At 37.3% G+C, this 18,819-nt stretch overlaps 1 protein-coding gene across 7 annotated transcripts in view; it reads right to left on the bottom strand.

Moving 5' to 3' along the window:
- Positions 1 to 619: 619 nt before the first annotated feature.
- sox6 (SRY-box transcription factor 6) overlaps positions 620 to 18,819 on the bottom strand; it is a 138,000-nt gene continuing 119,800 nt past the window's right edge. For all 7 annotated transcript variants that reach the window (XM_028436609.1, XM_028436593.1, XM_028436617.1 and 4 more), the window contains 4 exons: positions 17,861 to 17,966; positions 9,551 to 9,724; positions 7,816 to 8,032; positions 620 to 6,234 (listed from right to left, as the gene is read on the bottom strand). In XM_028436609.1, the coding sequence (XP_028292410.1) occupies positions 5,928 to 6,234; positions 7,816 to 8,032; positions 9,551 to 9,724; positions 17,861 to 17,966 (804 nt within the window). In that variant the 3' untranslated portion in view covers positions 620 to 5,927. The remainder of the gene's footprint in view (positions 6,235 to 7,815; positions 8,033 to 9,550; positions 9,725 to 17,860; positions 17,967 to 18,819) is intronic.

Here is an 18,819-nt window from a genome sequence, read left to right as displayed (position 1 = left end):
TCCTCCTCATGAAATCGTAAAAACTTTTTTGCGATATGAGATATTCCAGTTGTTATTGCGCTATTTAGATTTTGCGCATTTCCAAGGGTAGTGGAAACGCAATGCCCTTTTGTATGAGATAGTCACCTATAAATAATTGATATAAAATGGAATGTGCTTATGGATGACAAAAAAATAAGGACCTCAACAGAAATGGATTTCAACATGCACAACATCTGAGCTGCACATAATCAGCAGTAGCCTAATAATTTTTATATTGACTAAGACTTAAAGATTCATCTGTATTAGCTATAGTCACCTTTGGCCACCAACTGACTCCACCCGTTTTTTGGTGAAATAACTTCAATTTCTAAGTTCAACTCAATTCAACTTTATTTATATAGCGCAAATTACAACAAAAGTAATCTCAAAGTGCTATCAAAATATAAAAAAATTAATAAAAAGGAAGAAAAAAAAAATTCTACATGAACAAGCATAAGTGAGAGTGGGAAGTTATGAGTATTTAGATTCTTAATTAAGCTATTAATATTGAATTCCAAATGGCATCATTTTGAGTAGCTTGCAGTGAAGTGCGTCAAAAGAGACAGGTATTTAATACAGTAAAGGATGAACTCAGGTGTTAAAACAAAAGGTTTCTTTAATTTGTGTCAACAGCAGTACAAAAGATGGAGTGATGTGAAAAGCCTTCTGTAACACAGTTTGTTTCTTTTACAGAGAAGGAGAAAGTTCTTGAGGTAAATGAGCTAAATCAGGCAGTTATTCATCCCAATGCTTCATTGTCACAATGGACTGAGACACAGAGGAAATGGTTGTTGTTTTTTTTTTTAAATGTCTGGTTTGACCCTGTGGGTTCAGTTAAGTCATAGACACTATAAACATTCTTCTGGTGGATTGATGCACCTAAATGTATCAACCATTGGTTTGTTTTTTATTAGATATCGTGTAATGATACGATCAAAACCACGGAGAGCAATCTCTGTACACGCCATTGTTAAATTACCTCACGTCAATATTGAACATGGCACTCAAAGACTCGCTGGTGAACACTTTGAAGCCAAGCCAAACAAACAAATTAAGAATGTACATTTTCTTTTTTTTTTTTTTTTCTTCTTCTTCTTCTTTTTCCGCAGCAACACTCCTAGCAAATGACTGACCTTTTGTACTGTATAAAGAAAAATGTGAACACAAAAGTGATGGTGACAGTTTTTTTTTTTTCTTTTTTTTAAAAGTTGAATTAAAAACTTTACATTGGACTGTACAAGATATTATGATAAACTATTTACATATTCAGACATAAACCTTTTTTTGTGTAAAGCAGCAACAGACAATATGTATTTTTAATTTCTCTAATAACATCCAAACCTTGGGCCAAGTTACCTGCCGGGAGAACACACGAGGAAATAGGATCAGGTTGTCGGCAATTCTCAAACGTTGGCTCCAGTGATAGCAGAGCCCCACACAGTGTTGCTTGAAAGACAACTTTTAAAAAGCATTAAAGTACCAAAGACAACAATAAGTCGCCTTGAAAATAAACGTTACACTTCGGAACAGCAGCTATGCATGTCAGTCCAGCATGTCAATGAAATGTGCTGATTAAATTAACACGAGGAACATTCCCACCATATACATCACACATTTCAGATAGAAAACAAAATTACAGTAAGTATTGTTGAAACAGCATAGAATTTCTATTGTTTTACAGTTGTTCATTCAAATCATCTGAGTGTTTAACAAGCGGGATACAGGAAACAAGATGTGAGGGTTTCATGAGCAGATGGCTGGATCATCATGGACATTCTCATAGAAAACAGCCATGAAAATGGCAGTAGGGGATTAACGCGCCCCCCCCCCCCCCCCCCCCAGACGTTTGTACAAACTTTGTGAAATATGCCACGTTGAAAGAAATAAATACTTGCACACTCCCACATTAAAAAAAAAAATCCAATGACACGTTTGTTTGAAACAATCGTCATTTAAAAAAAACAACACTTTTTTATAGTAATGTCAATGCAAGCTAAAAGCATGCAGTACTTTTCCAGCCCCTCATTTAAAGCAACATACTATGAGAGCTGAAATGAACACAAAACACAAGTGATGATATACAGCATATTGTCTGGATTGTATCATGGCTGCAAACAAATTATTTCCTTAAAATCAAGTGCTTTTTGAAAAACCAATACCTTGTTGAGGAATCTGATGGTCTTAGTTTTGTTGGCTTCATTCAATAGTCTATAGATAATTTTGTGTCAGACTAGAATGAATTTTCCCAAACGCTGGAAAGTAATCGCCATCAACATTAAGTGCTGTGAATATTTTGGGTTCAAAAAAATAGAACCATGGTTGGAAAAATAATTGCAAAAAGACCAACTCAATGCCGAACTTACACGTTATCCAATGGAGAAAACAAAAACAATTTCTTATATTTACAATTTTTTTTCACTGAAACCTATTTTCTATTTTATCGCCAATTAAATGTATCTTTTTCTTTATTTTTTTGATTGTCAAAGTTCTTCTTTTACTGACAATTTTAGAGCCTGAATGGCTTTGGATAAATAACACATGTGTGACACTGTAGCTTCTGGAACAATATACAAAATGTTGAAGTCTTAGGTCTGGTGTCTCAGACCTGTTCGTCAATTTTCTGCTCATTTTCTTGTGCTGAGTTGCTCTCCTAGGCAGCCACGGAGCCTGAACAAAGTGTTCATTCATCACACATCTTTGCATAAATAAACAAAAAAAAAAAAAAAAAGGGGGGATTCAAGACGAGTAACTGTGAGAGCAACACGGGTTTCTGTTCATACATGGTGTTTTTTCTTTAGCTTCACATTGATCAGCATTGATTAAAAAATACAATTTATATCCAGTGCTTAATACACTTATGAAACGTCTCTTTGAAATAAGTTTTTTTCCTTTTTTTTTTTGTTCTTTTTTCCTTTAGAAATTACAGACGCACAGTCAAGTTTCAGTTTCATTAGGAGTCCTTTTTAAATACCAGCCAAACCAAAGCAGTGTAGCATGGTCATGAAAATATTTACAAGTCACTTACAAATTATTCCAACAACCAGCAAACAAACAGGAGCAAACAGTTTACCATTACCAAACAGACTACCAAACTATTGGGAGGGAAATCCTTTTGAGTTTGTTTGTATGAGAGCATTCTAACGATATTCTGCACCTCGAGGAAAAACCGTGTAGAAAGATGAAATGGGAATATGAATTATTATTAGTATATTGGATCCAATAGAAGTCTGTCTAATCCAAGTGCTTGCATACCTTTCCAAATTTGGAAACAATTCAAGTCAGCACTAAATGGAAAAGAATAATATAAGTAGAGAATAAGATATGAGAGCTATAAAGAGTCATCGTACCAGTAAGAGGCAGGAGAGAGAGAAATGTTGTGATCAACAGTACAAAACCATACGCTTCCTTCAAAAAGACCCACGCTCTCTTAAAAATATGGAGATGTTCAAGGTCAACGTACAGGAATAGATGGATTCATGTATTAATAATGCAGTATTTAAGACGATACCCAGTCGTCAGTCATTTTAATAATCCACCACAGCTTGATGTACTTGTTCCATCTGCTCTCCAGTGCCTGGTGATTGGGCCAGAGTGGGAGCCCTGTCTTTGATGGAGAGCACAATGTGGAACACGCCACGTTTTTATTGTGTCCCATCATTTCCTCATGCTTTCTTCTTTTTTTTTTTGAGCCAGATGGTGCCCCTTTGGTGCTGGGGTTTCCTTGGGCAGGGGTAAGAACAGCGAAAGCAAGGGAGGACAGCCACTATTGGCACGTTTCCACTGGTGATATCAGCTCTGCTCGGCTTGGCTCTAATCTCTTTTTGCGCGTTTCAACTGGGAAAAAGTACCTCCCCCGTGGTACCTGGTGCTGATTTTTTTTTAGTACCTCCTTCATTGAGGTTCCAAAAAAAGCAGCCCTGGTCTGAAAATGTGACGTAGGCACAAAGCAGACAATGATTGGGTCTGAGAATCATCCCAGCGTAGAGTCATCAACTCACGCACAGAGGAAGCATTTGGCCACCATTGATTTTTGTTGGTGATCTTGTGAGGATGGCAGCAAAAAAGTGCAAACTCTGGACTCTGGCAGTTTCACGTGTCAGGTTGTTGCTCAATGGAAACGCTCCAGAAGAACTGTATAGGTCCCGAAAGCGAGGAGTGGGGAGCCGGGTAGAGCTGATACCGCCAATGGAAACGCAACATTAGACCTTCTGGCCTCTAAAGAGGATCTAAGTCTCAACATTAAGATGATAAAAGCTTTACTTTACTTCTTTTTACGGAAGGACATTATTTGTAGATTCTGACTTTAGGATCAGGAGTGGAACTTAATATTTAGAAGGTTTTTAAGCTGGTCTAAAATGAGATTAAGGCCTAATTATGCACAGAGTATTGATAGAAAGTCAAATCTATGTTTAAGATCATTGCTGTTCACCTTGCATTGCATATGAATTTAAAAAATAATGATGTTAGCTTTAGTGATGAACTTTTCTCATCACTGAGAGTGACAAACTGTCCCTCCCTTCGAGAATATTCTAGTAACCAACTCATTTCCTCAATCCACTGATCGACTACTTTAAGACTTCTTAGTGTCAATTTAAAATTTACAATGTCGAAAAAGATTTAGGAGCGGAAAAAAAAAAACGTTTTAAGACCTAAGACTTTAAACATGCCATCCAAATGGGGATAAAGTGTTTAACGCAGCATACAGTAACTACACATTGTAGAACATCAATTTAAGATTGTAATGCCACCAAAGCTGCCTTTTGCTGCTGTTCCAATCCTACAGATTGGAGGCGTTTGGCCCTTTAGTATTTTGGCCTGATTACAATCACTCTGATTAAAGATCTTGTTCAGTCAGACTGGGCTGCACAGCTGACAACAAGTGAAGTATGGACAGCAGTCTGCATGTGCTGGGATAGGAGGGGAAAAAAATAAAGGACTTGCTGGTTTTACTGATGATCACTGCATTGGCCTGCCCAGACACCAGCAAGCATTAGAAGCCTGATGTGACACAACGGCCGCCTGCAGAGCTCTCTACCTCCAACTTCCTGAGTTTCATTCATTTATTATGTGAGGATGGATTGAAGAAGGACTGGATAAGCAAGCTGCATTAAGAGATGAAGAGATTGTCTAAGACTTGCAACGAATATCCCAAAAGACAATTTTTGGAACAACTCAAAAATGTTTGGCACTTTCACACTCGGTAATGCAGTAAAGTAGAACAAACTTGAATGAAATTGGTAAATAATAATAGTAATAATATGAATTATATTAATAAAAATAATAATCAACTGCAAATTGCTCTTGTACTAAATTCAGAACTCCACATTAGCTTTTAGAGAAATTGTCATAATATTTTTTTTTTTCTAGCGTACAAACATTCACAAGCTGTTGGCTGGCACAAATTACCTGAGTGAGAATAATTTTCATCTATTCATTGTCCATTATGAACAGTTAGGTAATGTTGTAAAATCATCAGCTCATTGATTTAGAAGGAATAAAAATGACAGAATTACGATATATTATATATATATTATCAATTTCAAGTTCTGTCTTTCGTCTCAGGAAATGACCTATGTCTATGTTTTTGTCCATGAATGCAATGAAAAAAAAAAAAAAAAAACAATAATAATGACATTACAAAAAGCTTATAAATTACCACAACCAAATTGCTTCACACACTTGAAGAACAAGTTAAGACTAAACAGCTTTTTTATTCTGTTGAAGCCGCATGCTGGCTCCTACGAGATACGTATTTATCTTTTTTAAAGGTACTTAAACCTTTTGAGGTGTTTTTTTTTTTTTGTTGTTTTCTTTTGCTCTCTTCTTCACTCCACACAGACAAACTCTTAAGGTATCCTCCTGTGTAAGTGTCTCTTCTGTGTCTGTCCTTCATGTCCAAAAAAGTCTCAGTTAGTACTGACTGGCTCTTGTGTTTCATTTTCACTGCTATAGTCTGATTTTGGCTCATCCTCAAAATCTTCATACATATCCATCTCGTCCTCCCCGTTCACCACCTCATTATTGTTCGCCATGGAACTGGGCTCCAACTTCATGTTGTAGGTGCTCTGAATGACGGGGATGGACGGCTCAGGGCTTGCCGAGGCACTCGAGCACTCCGATGTCATCTGAGGTGAGGGCGTGGTTGTTGCCATGGTGATTGCCCCAGGATAGACTATGTTGGCACTGGTGGTGATGGGAATCTGTGGTGGCTGTCTGGATGTAAGAAAAGCAGGTTAGAAATGATTATGATTATTAAAAAATCTTAAAGAGCAACTAAACCCTAAAAACAAATGTATTTGTGTATGAAGTAGTGCTGTTGATTGATCCTGGTCCAACGCTCAACATTTTAGTCAAAGTATTTTCAATTCTGCATATTTTGTTGTAAAATGGCAGAGTGACTGCCCTCTATGTGTTGAAACCCAGCTATTACAATTGATTTTTGCTATTGGCTGAGAAACAGATCATGTGATGTTCTGGGATCAAACAAGCACCCGCCCCTTTCATACAAACCTTCAAGCTATGGTGAGTAGGTTGGATTGAGAGACGAGTGAATAAGAGGATTAAGTAGAATAGCATAGATTGTTCATTGGATATTTTATAGTATAGAGTGGGAGTGTCTTAACTGCTCCAGGAACCCCGCCTACAATTTAGGCCATTTTTGAATTTCCCTCCTGGTGGCAGGTCAGGAGAAAGCAGGAGTTTAGTTACTCTACTACTAAAGAATACATCTGCAAAAAAAACTTGAATTGCTTGGAGTTGTATTCATTTCTGAACTTCTTTTTTCTCTTATTATTTTTGGCAGGGTTTTGCTGGAAATGGTTCTTTTTGGGGTTTCTTGCTATTGTCAATTTCAAGCCAACATCTTTGTGAAATTGAAATATAAGCTTTTGGTAGATGTTCTGTCTCCAAATCAAAAAAAATTAGAAACTTTGTCCAGTTTATTGATGACAAAGAAAATGCAGCTGCTGGTAAGTGATACTACAGACAGTGAAAGTTATGAGTGACATGGGAACACCTGCAGAACGGTTTTCCTATTATCTATTGTAAATTAAAGTGCTGGGAGTCAGACTGCTGGCCTCCAGGCTTTTCTAAGTATGAACTTAAAGTCAGTGTTGGGCAATAATGTTTACATTTTTTACGCTTCATTTTTTAGTCTATTTTCTAGAATTAATTAATTCCTGTTTATTGTTTTATTTTACATGTCACGCAGAAAGGGTCCGCTAAATAATTATTATATTTCTCCTAAATGGTCTAATAAACATTTTTGAAAACTAACACTAACAAACAACAAAATGTAATTGACAAAAAACAAAACAATATTAAACAGAATAAAGTTAAATTGTACTTCTAATCATAATTCATGTTTTGTTTTATATTGGTATTCAAGACACTTTGATAAAAAAAAATGACTGCATATCATTTCTATTTGAAAAAAATAAATACATCCATCCATCTTCTGCTGGCTAATTAAATATAAAAAAATCATATTAGATTTATTAGCTGTTGTTCATTTGATTCCTATTAAAAACCATTATGCAGATAGTTAATTTTATTTTTTTTATTAGAAAATAAGAAAATGTTTTTCTTTGTGGTTATTTGATTCCTATTCAAGACACTTTGTATATTGCTAATATAGGCTACAAAGTTTCATTTTTTTTCCAATGAAAACATTTACCTTTGCTCAAAAAAATGTTGAAAAACACTGTGCTAAACAATCATTTCTATGACTGTATTGAATAGGTCATTGTCTTAAAGCAGTTTAGTTCCCGTATTTTCTGTGACTGTGACACGTACCCCACCGTGAAGAACTGCCTCATCTCTTGTCGCCGTGAGCGCATCATCTGCTTGTACTCTCCAATGCGAAGTTTTTTGCCATCAATGATGCAGGTCCTCTTAGGCCGTGGTTTGTATTTGTAGTTTGGATATTTCTCTAGATGTTGTTTACTCAGACGAGCCTGCTCTTCATAGAATGGCTGCTTGTCCTGGTTAGTCATGGACTTCCACCGTGAGCCTATACAAAAAAAAAAAAAAATAAAATATTTAGTAGATGCAAGATTAGAAAAATAGTCATTCATGTGGATGTAAGTGAAAACAGGCAGTAAACTTTGTCTAAAAATATTTCAGAGAATTTGAAAGCTTAGTCTGTGTTTATCAGGTGGTCACTATTTAGATTGACACTTTCTGCTGACATCATTCGAGAGCAGAAAAAAAAGCTTGTTTCCTGCTGTCACAGAATAAGGAACAAGGCCGAGCAGTAAAGGTACAGCTCTGTGAAGAACCCACACTGGCATGGATGACAGCACTTTTAACAGCTCTGATATATGGACTCCAGTGCTGAGGGGACGAGACCTATTTAGTCCCTGTCGTTTTTCATGACAAACACTTATGATAGTGATGGGCTATAAATCCTTCTGTATGTGGAGGCGAGCTGATGCTCTTTGGCCTTCAAAATAACTCACACTCCCCAGATTGGCCACATGCTTTGAAAGACATTTACAGATCAAAAATGACAGTGAAGATCTGTAATTTGGTAAGAACGACAAGGTAATGTTTCTCAACCCCTGGGTAAAAAGAACCATACCATGCTGTTATTTGTGAGAAAACTATTTCTTTGTAAGCCTATTCTGATGCTTATATTCAAAGTCTAGTTAAACAAGGGCAATAACTCAGGAAAAAATAATTGCGTGCTTCTCATTTTCGAACTCCATCAAGGTATTGATACCCTGAAGCCACACACCAAATTTGGTTATCCTATCTTAAACGGTTTTTGAGAAAAGCTGTCCTCTTTAACTCGGACCGACGCACGGACGGACGGATGGACAAAACTCAAACCTATAGCCCCCTTCTACACTTTGTGGCGGGAGATAAAAATACCACTATACAAAAAGTCTGCTAGCTTTATGCTAACGTCTATGGAAAAACCCATGTATATGCTCTTGCTAACATTTGTGCGATCGGCAGCGATTTATATAACACACCATTTTTGCTTCACTTTCACAAACACAGTCTTAGGAGTGTTATCAAACAGTACACTTAAACATACTCGCAAGTTTTTTCAAGCCGAAAATACAAGAACTTAGTTAGTAGAGACCAGTAGGCCATGGGCTTTCAAGATGGCGACTTCCGACGACTATGGCAACAGTGTTAGGTAAAATGGATGAAAATGAAAAGAAATGAACAAATCTCAACAGAATCTCTATAAAATAAAATAAAAGGTCATTTTCAATATAATACATTTGATTCATTTGACAAGGGATAAGAAGAAGCCTAGGCTTGTCCAATGAAATAAACTAAATTGACAAAACAAATTAATACTCCAATCGAGCTATTAAGAAAAACAGAACAAAAACAAACAATTCACAGGCGCCGTCAAAATCTGTGACATTTATATTCTTCTTCTTTATTTCTGTACTTTTCAAAGATATATCTTTTGACCTGCACTGAACTTTAACTATTTGTACTTAAGTGTTGGCATACAGTAGCACATTTCTGCACATTCAGATTTGTATTATTTTGCTGACTAACTTACCCAAAATCTTGCTTATGTTGGAGTTGTGCATGTCCGGAAAGGCCTGGAGGATCTTGCGTCGCTCGTCCTTTGCCCACACCATAAAGGCATTCATTGGCCTTTTAATGTGAGGCTCATTGTTGCCTCTTCCTCGTGACTCCCTGAAGACTCGTGCCTCTGCAGATCCTGTGCCTCCTGTTGGATACAAACAGAAATAGGGTTGGGGTTTTATCTGGAGAGCCATTGACTTCCTTGGTCCTTGGAATAGCCAGAGCAGGAACAAGGGAGAAGCAAGGCAAGACATTGATTAAATGACGAGCCACGTTTAAACTCTCCTTCATCTACTGCTGTCACGGCTATCATCATGAACAGCGTTTCAAACGAGTGCAGAGATACAGACTCTACAAGAGGGTTTTAAGAGTCATTATTGATGGGAAGGAAAATGGACTTCATCTATCCACCCATTAATCCTGTTCAGCAGCTGTGTGCGGAAAGTAGCTCAAAGCTAAACTGATCAGTATCTACCTTTCTTTACTTTGCAGTAGTTTAATTTAGAAATATTTACTTGTTTGTTTGCACATAAACACACTGCTCGGCCTTCATGGCACCCTTTGGAGAAAAAAAAAAAAACAGCATCGACATGAAATATAAATGTGAGGCTTGTGACCGTCTTTCAAATTATAAAAGTCATCTCAGATGCAGGCAAATAAAAAAAATAAATAAAACTGTTTTAAATGTTAAAAGATTATTCACTGGGTTCACTCTTTCTCACTCTTTTCCTCTCTCCGTTAGGCACACACACACACTCACATATACACAGCCATGCATATGCAAACAAACCAGAAAAACATTAGCGAGTAGAGAGTGTGCCGATTCTGCAAAGTGCCGTTTCTCAATCAGGGCATTCACAATCAGCATAAGAGAGTTTCTCTCAGTATTAAACTGTACATCAGACTGATAATGATTTCTGTTTGCGTGCACATTTGCTTCCTTTTATATGTAAGATGTGAAAGAATTAAATAAAAGCAGTATAAATATTTAAACAAACAAAAACATGTTGATAAACAAGGCTGGAAAAATAAGACAAAAAAAAGAGAGAGAGAGAGAGAGAGAGAGAGAGAGAGAGAGAGAGAGAAGCCTTCCATATGCTACGTTACATCTTTAATGATCACAAATCTGGAAAAGAAAGCTTGGGATGACTCATGCATATTTCATCATCCACATGTGAAGCCTTCTCATTAGACCCTTCCAGTAGCAGCGTTGGCACACGTTACCTGCGGTCTGATTTCTATTATTATTTCAGTTGATAAACAAAATCAAACTTCTAATAAGTAATGAATAGGGATGTGCATAGATATTAATTCCAAATGCAGAGAAATCACTGAATTGCACAGCACCATTTTTCACCTTAACAATTTGAGCGTTTCCTTTCCTCTTCTATAGAGTTGTATGTAATGTTTTCACTGGTGGTATAAAAACATGATTTTTATCGACTATAATAAAGGTGTGCTTTGTAAAAAATATGTCCGGTAGTCAGAATCAGATATATTTATCCCAGGGTAAATTGTTTTGTTTTTTTTTTTTTTTACAGATGTTCTAGAATATTTAGAATGAAAACAAGAAACACTAAAACACGAACGAAAGGAAAAGAAAATGTACATAATTAAATAAAAGACTGTTAATTAAATACTGATTAAATACAAGTGCACACCTCCAGGAAAAAATATAATAGAAATATCCAAATATAATACAGATAAATACAAGTACAGTGCAGTGAGCATCTACCAACTACACTGTACAAAGCTGTTAAAGTCAAAGGTAAAATAATCACAGAGCAAATTGATTTTTTTAATCAGCTTATGTTTTAACAGTCCAGCAGCAACATGTACGGTATTCACTTCTTCTAAAAAGCTAATGAAAAATTAATTTTTTTCAGTGACTTCACAAAGACCTGATCAGGGAGCATAGTGTTGTGGATGTCTTCTAATATAAACACAATAATTATTAAATACTTTTCATGTAAATTCCTAATAATTTGTATAAAATGAAAAATAAAAATAAATAAATATGCCATTTATTAATTGTTTTGTAATTTAATCTGTTTTAATTTATTTAAAATTAATCTTTAAAAGTTAGCATTTTAGGATCTTGTATCATACACTGTCAGCTTCATTCTCTTAGAGTCCTACAAGCCCTAAAATCATCATGAAAAAATAATACACTACCTTTGCAGCCAGCAAACCCCACAGTACGTTAATTTCATTTAGCATGCACTCACTGTACAGGATGAATTGATTTCACTTTGTTTGGTTTTGACAACCATGTTTATTGTGCAATGAAATGTGGTGTTGCGGAGGGCTGACAGTATCCATCAACACAGGGCAATCTGCTGACTGCCAGGGCCAGATGAAGGTATTCATTAGCTCAGGAGCGCAGCGCTCACTCAGACACGACAGCCAGTGTCTGCGCCCCGAGATCGCTTGAGGTAATATACGATGCCTCTGTGCCATTACTCTATCACTGACACTGATTCAGCAATTTATATACTGGTGTGCATGCATACGGGCAGAGGTGATCTTCTTATAGGGATGGTGGGCGGGGGCAAAACAAGTGCCTGCCATCATCAGTGCCACATCCATAGTTAGACAGAAAAGAAGATTCATTGAAGTTAATAGGGATAAAGTATAGTTTTTTGTTAGCTTACATGATCACCAACAGAAAAGGCATGTTTATTGTTACAAAATGCTTAACAGTGGTAAGCATCTCCTTCTAATGTCCCATCCTAACTCCCTCTTCCCTGTTTCTTTCACCCTCACCAGGGTGTAACACTGACCTCTGTTTGTTAAATCCTCCCTTTAATAAAGTTTGTCCTACCCATCTTTACATAGGGCTTGTGATGGTCACAATTAAACAATAAGATAAATATATTTGTTTTATTGGAATAATAAAACATGCTTGGCTCAGCTGTCGCAAAAAGATATCACTACATGTAGTGTTGACCTACGCAGAGAATTTAAAAAAAAAAGAAACATTGAAAAAACATTCGCTGCACATGGATTTATAGAAAATGTTAAACTAAAAAGTATGAAGCTGACTCAAACCAAAGGTTGCTATAGCTGCTAAAAGAGCAAAATATAATTGACTTGAACAATATCCTAATTGTTCTGATATACAAATATGCGTGTTTTATTAGGTTATTATTAGGAATGGGCAATATGGACCAAAACTCAGATCTCAAATTTTTTCTCAAAATAGCAATATACAATATAAATCGATAATTTTAATTCAAGTCTAGCCAGAAAGACAATAATTCTGGGTTAAATTTGATGATGCAAAATGCCACACAAACACATTTATTAACAAATGGTTGCACAATATGTGCTACTTTTGGCTTTTTCTACTCTAAGGGACAGCACGTGTGAGTGAGTTCTGTAGTGTGGCTTGTTGAGATGAAGGTCTGGGTTAGGACACAATCAGCAATTTATCAAACTGAGTTTTTCAAACTGTTCTGAAAAAAAGCAAAGTAAAACAAGTGTTTTCAAACAAAAAAAGCTAAAAAGGATATGTATATATATAAACAATATCGCATATATATATATATATATATATATATATATATATATATATATATATAGGCGATATTGTAATTTTTTTTAATCGCCAAAAGAGTAAACCCAATATATCTTGAATTTTGATATATCGCCCAGCCCTAGTTATTATTTTTGTTTTTATTGTTGTTTTGTTGGTCATGGTACATGATCATTTCTAGCTGAATGTGTGGAGAATATAAATGAATTCATCAAAGGGTAAAAAAAAAATTAAAACTGGCAGAAACACATTGTGTCTTTCCACCACTGTGACATTTTGCGCGTTGACTTTAGTTGAGGAGGGGGCAGGACATTTAGGAATCAGATAGTTAGGTGTGTGATTGTGTAAATAAACACAGATGTTTAAGCAGTGACGGGGCCAGGCCCCCTGGGTGCTTTCTGCAGAGGGAGTGCTGCTTAATAGAATTTATTGTGATTCATGAGGCCTGCAGCTCAAGTGTGACAGAGCGATATGAGAATCCCCTTTTAATTTGTCTCTCCTGGAAACACTGCAGATGAGCAGCATGAATTACAGTGGGAAAGAATAATTGTGTGTATTAGTCTGTGTGTGTGTTGGCAGGGTGGGGGGGGGGGGGGCTGGGGTTGGAGAGAAATCAAGCGCAAGAAGAGAAAGCCAGAATGCACTAGCGAGGCCCCACCAGAGTCAATCGCAGGTGCGTGTTACAGGCTCAGACTAGACACCGTACCAAGTCAGAGGGTAGCACTGCCCCAGCTGCCCCCTCTACTCCTATTTTTTTCTCCTTACTCATCTTTGTTCCATGGGCAGGCACATAATGTCACCCAGGAATTTGCTCAGAAGGATGAAGAGGCAACAATCACGCAAACCTGCCAAGCCCTCCCTGTCGGGCTCTAGTCTAACACCTCAGGCTGAAAGCATTTATTGATGACAATAGAGCCTCTCCCTCGGAGCAGGATCAGGCCAGATTTATGTGTATGATCAGACAGGTCACTGCGCTCTGTGGTTTAGTTCCAGCCCAAGCTTTTGGCATGCTTATTAAACCCATGCAAAATACCATAGTGTAATATTTAATTGTAACGTGTCAATGACTTGTTTGTTGTATTCTTGTCAAGATCCTGTGATCATGGGAACAAACCACCTAGCGCTACTCATTTTAACACGCAGACTGTGGCATTAAATGTTGACAGTTTGCATTTACACCATTCTTCATGCAAACTAGGAAATACTTACTGGTATTATACTACTACTAATACTAATACTAATACTAGTATTCATTCCAAAGTGAATAAGTTTCAAATAATAAACTTCAAAACCTATACTACGATAGGGGTGAGTATTGGGGTACGATACGATATTGTCACGATACATTGTCATATTCTACCCAGTTAATATCAAAATTAAACATAGAGATGAAAAATCAAGTTGCTGTATATGTTCATCAGAAGATATTGATCATTCAAAAAACAAATTGAGTCAAAACGAATTATTTATTATTAGTGTTTTTGCACATTTTCGCTGAAAAATTAAAAGGCAGTTTTACACACTGCCATCCAAAAATAAAGTCATCAAGTATGAATTGCAACACATTGAAAGCACTGTAACCACTGTAAGTGAGAACATAAAGGATAAAGTACCCTGAGTTACTGACAATGCACAAAAATAAGTACAAATGTATCCTATTGTGTCAGTTTGAACACTGATCTTAACAGATCATATGAAAATAAAACGCCTGTGCATACATATTGCATATATGCTCTATGTCACTGCACACACTGACCTGAAAAGTATGAGGAAAATAAAATGCTAATTTTTTTTATAACATTTTTTTTTAAATCGTGAAAAAAAAAAAAAAAAAAAGATTTAATATCGGCACCCAAAAAAATCGCGTTTATATCGTGAAATCGATTTTTTTCACACCCCTATACTACAATAATTGATTTTGTTGACCTACTCAGACATTTTTTTTGTTGTTCTGATGAGATAAATAAATCTTTACATCTGAGCCTCCTCATCTTAAGCTTTCTACAAGGGAATCTCCTCAGCAGTAAAAGTCTGAGCCCCATTCCCACGGCTCCCACAGTGGAAGAAAAACAACAGCAAAAAAAACCTCCTTAAACAATCAACCCCCAATTAAAGCTTCACAGCGGCTGTGGGCACCCAATGATGGATCATCAGTCATTTTAACAACACATCTGATGTTCTCATCCTTTTTTCCTCAAGGATTTAGAGACCTTCAAAATCAAGATTTTCCTCCTACTTATTTTTGCATAACATCAATAGTCAATGACCTTTTAACTTCGCCAATGTACATCTAACATGTGAATCCAGAGAGCACCTGGCAAGTTGAAAATCCCATGATGTTTAGCAATGTTTTCATCAGGGCTTAAAAGGACCAAAATTAATTTGTATGTGGCATGTGATTTTGTGAAATGATGGGAATCTTTTCCAATTTCTTCACTACTTCCCCCCCCCCCCCCCAAGTTAAACTTGTTCGGACTTTGGTTGCTGCATGCTTTGCAAATATTAGCTTAAGCGACCTAAAGCTTTCTGTGAACTGCTGCGATAACAGATGTCTGCTGTACACTCGCTCAGTGTGGCTGCTCTGTTAAGGAGGGAGAGCTGCTACACACCGAGGGGCTTTCACACCCTATGCTGGGGTTGGGGAGGTACACCCAGTAATTTTCCCTTTCAGCAAGTATATCTAAGTATATGCAGTGTGCTCTGATCTAGGGGGAAAGCATTTCAAAATATGCAACTTTCCACATTAATGTCCTCTCCTCTGCCCCAAAGCAGTTTTTAAACCTGATTGTTTTTCTTTAGGTGTGTGTGTGTGTGTGTGTGTGTGTGTGTGTGTGTGTGTGTGTGTGTGTGTGTGTGTGTGTGTGTGTGTGTGTGTGTGTGTGTGTGTGAGATGGTGCCTGTATGTTATGAGTTATGTGTGTCGTCTTGTCTCCCAGCCCTTTCCCCTTGGGAGGAAGACTTCTACTCTCCCCTAACCTCTGCCTGACCATAATCCATAACCCACTGGGAACACTGATGTGAGGCGTCTGGCACTAACCCTTTCCCTTGGTCCTGAGCAAGACTTAAAAGGACACAACTGCCCTGTTGTGCGCAACGTTTCAGTCCTAACTCCACAGTAGCCAGAGAAGGAGGGTTTCCACATGGGAGAATTAACAGAGAAAAGACATATGTCCAAGGACTCAGATGGTTGGAGGACTTTTGTCACTGGCACATGTGGGAAACAATTCAACCAATCCTCTAACTCAAAAACATGTTTATTGTATTAGGCTTGGTACAAGCCTTTTTGCTTTTTTTTTTTTTTCAAGAAGTGAGTCACAGCTACAATAGCATTTTAACTGGGGATTGTCCAGAGAAATATCTATCACTGTGCTGTTAGAGCCTTTGAAGCACTGAAGTTGTGTTTGTACCTTATTCTTCTTCACTACAGCTCTAAAGAGCCATGGAAACTGCTACAAATATTGATGCAGTACAAACAGTGGCGCACTGAGGTGCTCCGTGCTGCGGTGAAGGAGCCAGTACCACAAAAGCCGATGACGTTTTGTCACGTCGGTGTAATCAGAATTTGCACCTCAGTGTGCGGGACCTCAAACAGACATAACAGCAACAGGAGTGAAGTTTGGATAAGAGCCAGCTTTGTCCTCAGGCACTCTTGTCCTCTGCTCACCTACCTGTGAAAAACCTCAGAGCCACGGCTCGTTTTAAACAGCGTTCAACACAACCCCCACATCTGTCTAGTGCACACCTACATTTTTCCGCCTGCATCCACACAAACCAGCCCAGATTCAGGGGCACATAGCAGCAGAAGTGGCCTTTGTTGGCTGTTGTGTAAATAATACACGTGAGACTTGAAATGGTTTAGTGCTGTGGAGATGTAACACTTAATGAGCTATGGACCATCTTTATAAGTCAAACAGATAATATGATAAAAGGAGTTAAGCTTACTTCTATCAAAATAATGGCACTTTTTTGGGCTCTTTAATTAAAACATAACATCTCTACAGGACACACTTACTAGTTAAAAAAACCACACTGAGTGGTTGGTAACTAATAAAAAGAATTTTCAATATCTTTGGTTCTTAGACTCATAAAATGACAATATGAATTTGTTTAAGACTGAAATAAAACAGAGGTTGTTAGAGGTAATAGATAATTGAGTGAGAAATGCTTACTTTTACTCTTTCAGAATGTTGAATACGAAGACAGGGTAAACAATTTTACAGACAAATTAGAAACTGTATTTATAAAAAAAAAAAAAACTATTTTAAAAATGTGAAGGTGGTTATTCATATAATATAATCACTTTTGTTTTGATTGTTTTGAATTAATAAAGGAATTCTGATTCTGATTCTGTTCGTTTCCATATTTAGTAAAAATTCAGTATTTTTAAAAATGAATCCAGCACCCATTTTGCTTAAGGTACAGTTAATACGAATATTGCATAAATAAACCCTCTTATTAAAGCACTGCCCCACACCCTTTTTATTGTGTGTGTATCCGCGACCCACTGAAAACATAACCGGGACACAGTTTTGGGTCTCCAAAACCCCTGCACTGGATCTTTCCCAAACTTCTATATCTACTAAATGTATGTCTGATGTTGGTGAGGCCTTGAGCTGAAAATATTTGAAAACTACTGCCTTAGTGCAAATGTTATACACCAAAGAATGTATTCAAAGCAGGAAAAAAAATGAGAGAAAGACATTTGTAATTAAATAAAATGAGCAAATTCAAAGCCATCCTTACCATCTAGATCCTCAGGCCTTGTCAGGTCAATGACTCTGTGGCCGAGCTTCCCTTCTTCGCCCAGCTTCCCAAGGTGGTGTCCAAGGCTGTCAAAGTGCGTCCTCTCCTGTGATCAAACACAAACAGTAAGGTAAACCGACAGATGCACACTTCTCTGTGGAAGGAAGGTAAAAAATACAACAACAAAAAAATTTAAACCCATCAGGAATCAGAAAATCTGAAAAGGAAAAAAGGGTGTCTTTGATAAATACAGGTTGTTTTTGAAGAGCTGCTCTTTTGACATGAGCTAGATGTAGCTTTTTCCTCATCTCTCTATTCAGATGACAGGAGACAGAGAGGGCCAGGGGTGCTCTAAATAGATTTACAGAAGGATACTTTGTGATCCAAAGCACACAATGGGGCCGTGGCCCTCTTTGCAGTGCAAAGATTTTCCTCTGTAATCTTCTCGTTACATCTTCCCTTCAAGTCTACAGAGCCCAGAGCTCAGCGCCCATCATTTATTCAGAGTTCATGCTTTGGAGAACACACCGTGTTTTCCCGTTTGTCATGTTGCTTTGTGCTCAGATTAAACTTGGCATCATGTTGTACTTGGTGCACAATGAAACCCTGTCATTCAACGCTCAGTGACAATATCAAATGTCATGTTCATGTGCATTTACAGAATAAAATAACAGCTTTCGGGGGTCTCTGAATAGTTGCTGCACATTACAATTAATGTATTATGCAAGGGGAGAGTGCAGACTACTGCAGGCTTCATTGTTGAATGACCTACTTCCTCAGTAAAAGCAGAGGGCATTAGCAAAGGCCTGTCTTCCTTTCTAAAGACTCAACTAGAAGATGGACACTTTGACTCTGCATGATACACTTAATCCATCAGCCTTGGTGCTGCTGAAAACAGACATGTTGTCACTATATTGAAAATAAACATTTGTTTTCGCTCCCACTGTGAGGGGGTCCGT

Source organism: Gouania willdenowi, chromosome 3, assembly GCF_900634775.1.
Source record: "Gouania willdenowi chromosome 3, fGouWil2.1, whole genome shotgun sequence".
In the NCBI taxonomy this organism is placed as follows: domain Eukaryota; kingdom Metazoa; phylum Chordata; class Actinopteri; order Blenniiformes; family Gobiesocidae; genus Gouania; species Gouania willdenowi.
Note: the sequence above shows the minus strand (reverse complement) of the source record. Positions and strands in the feature narration are given on the sequence as shown.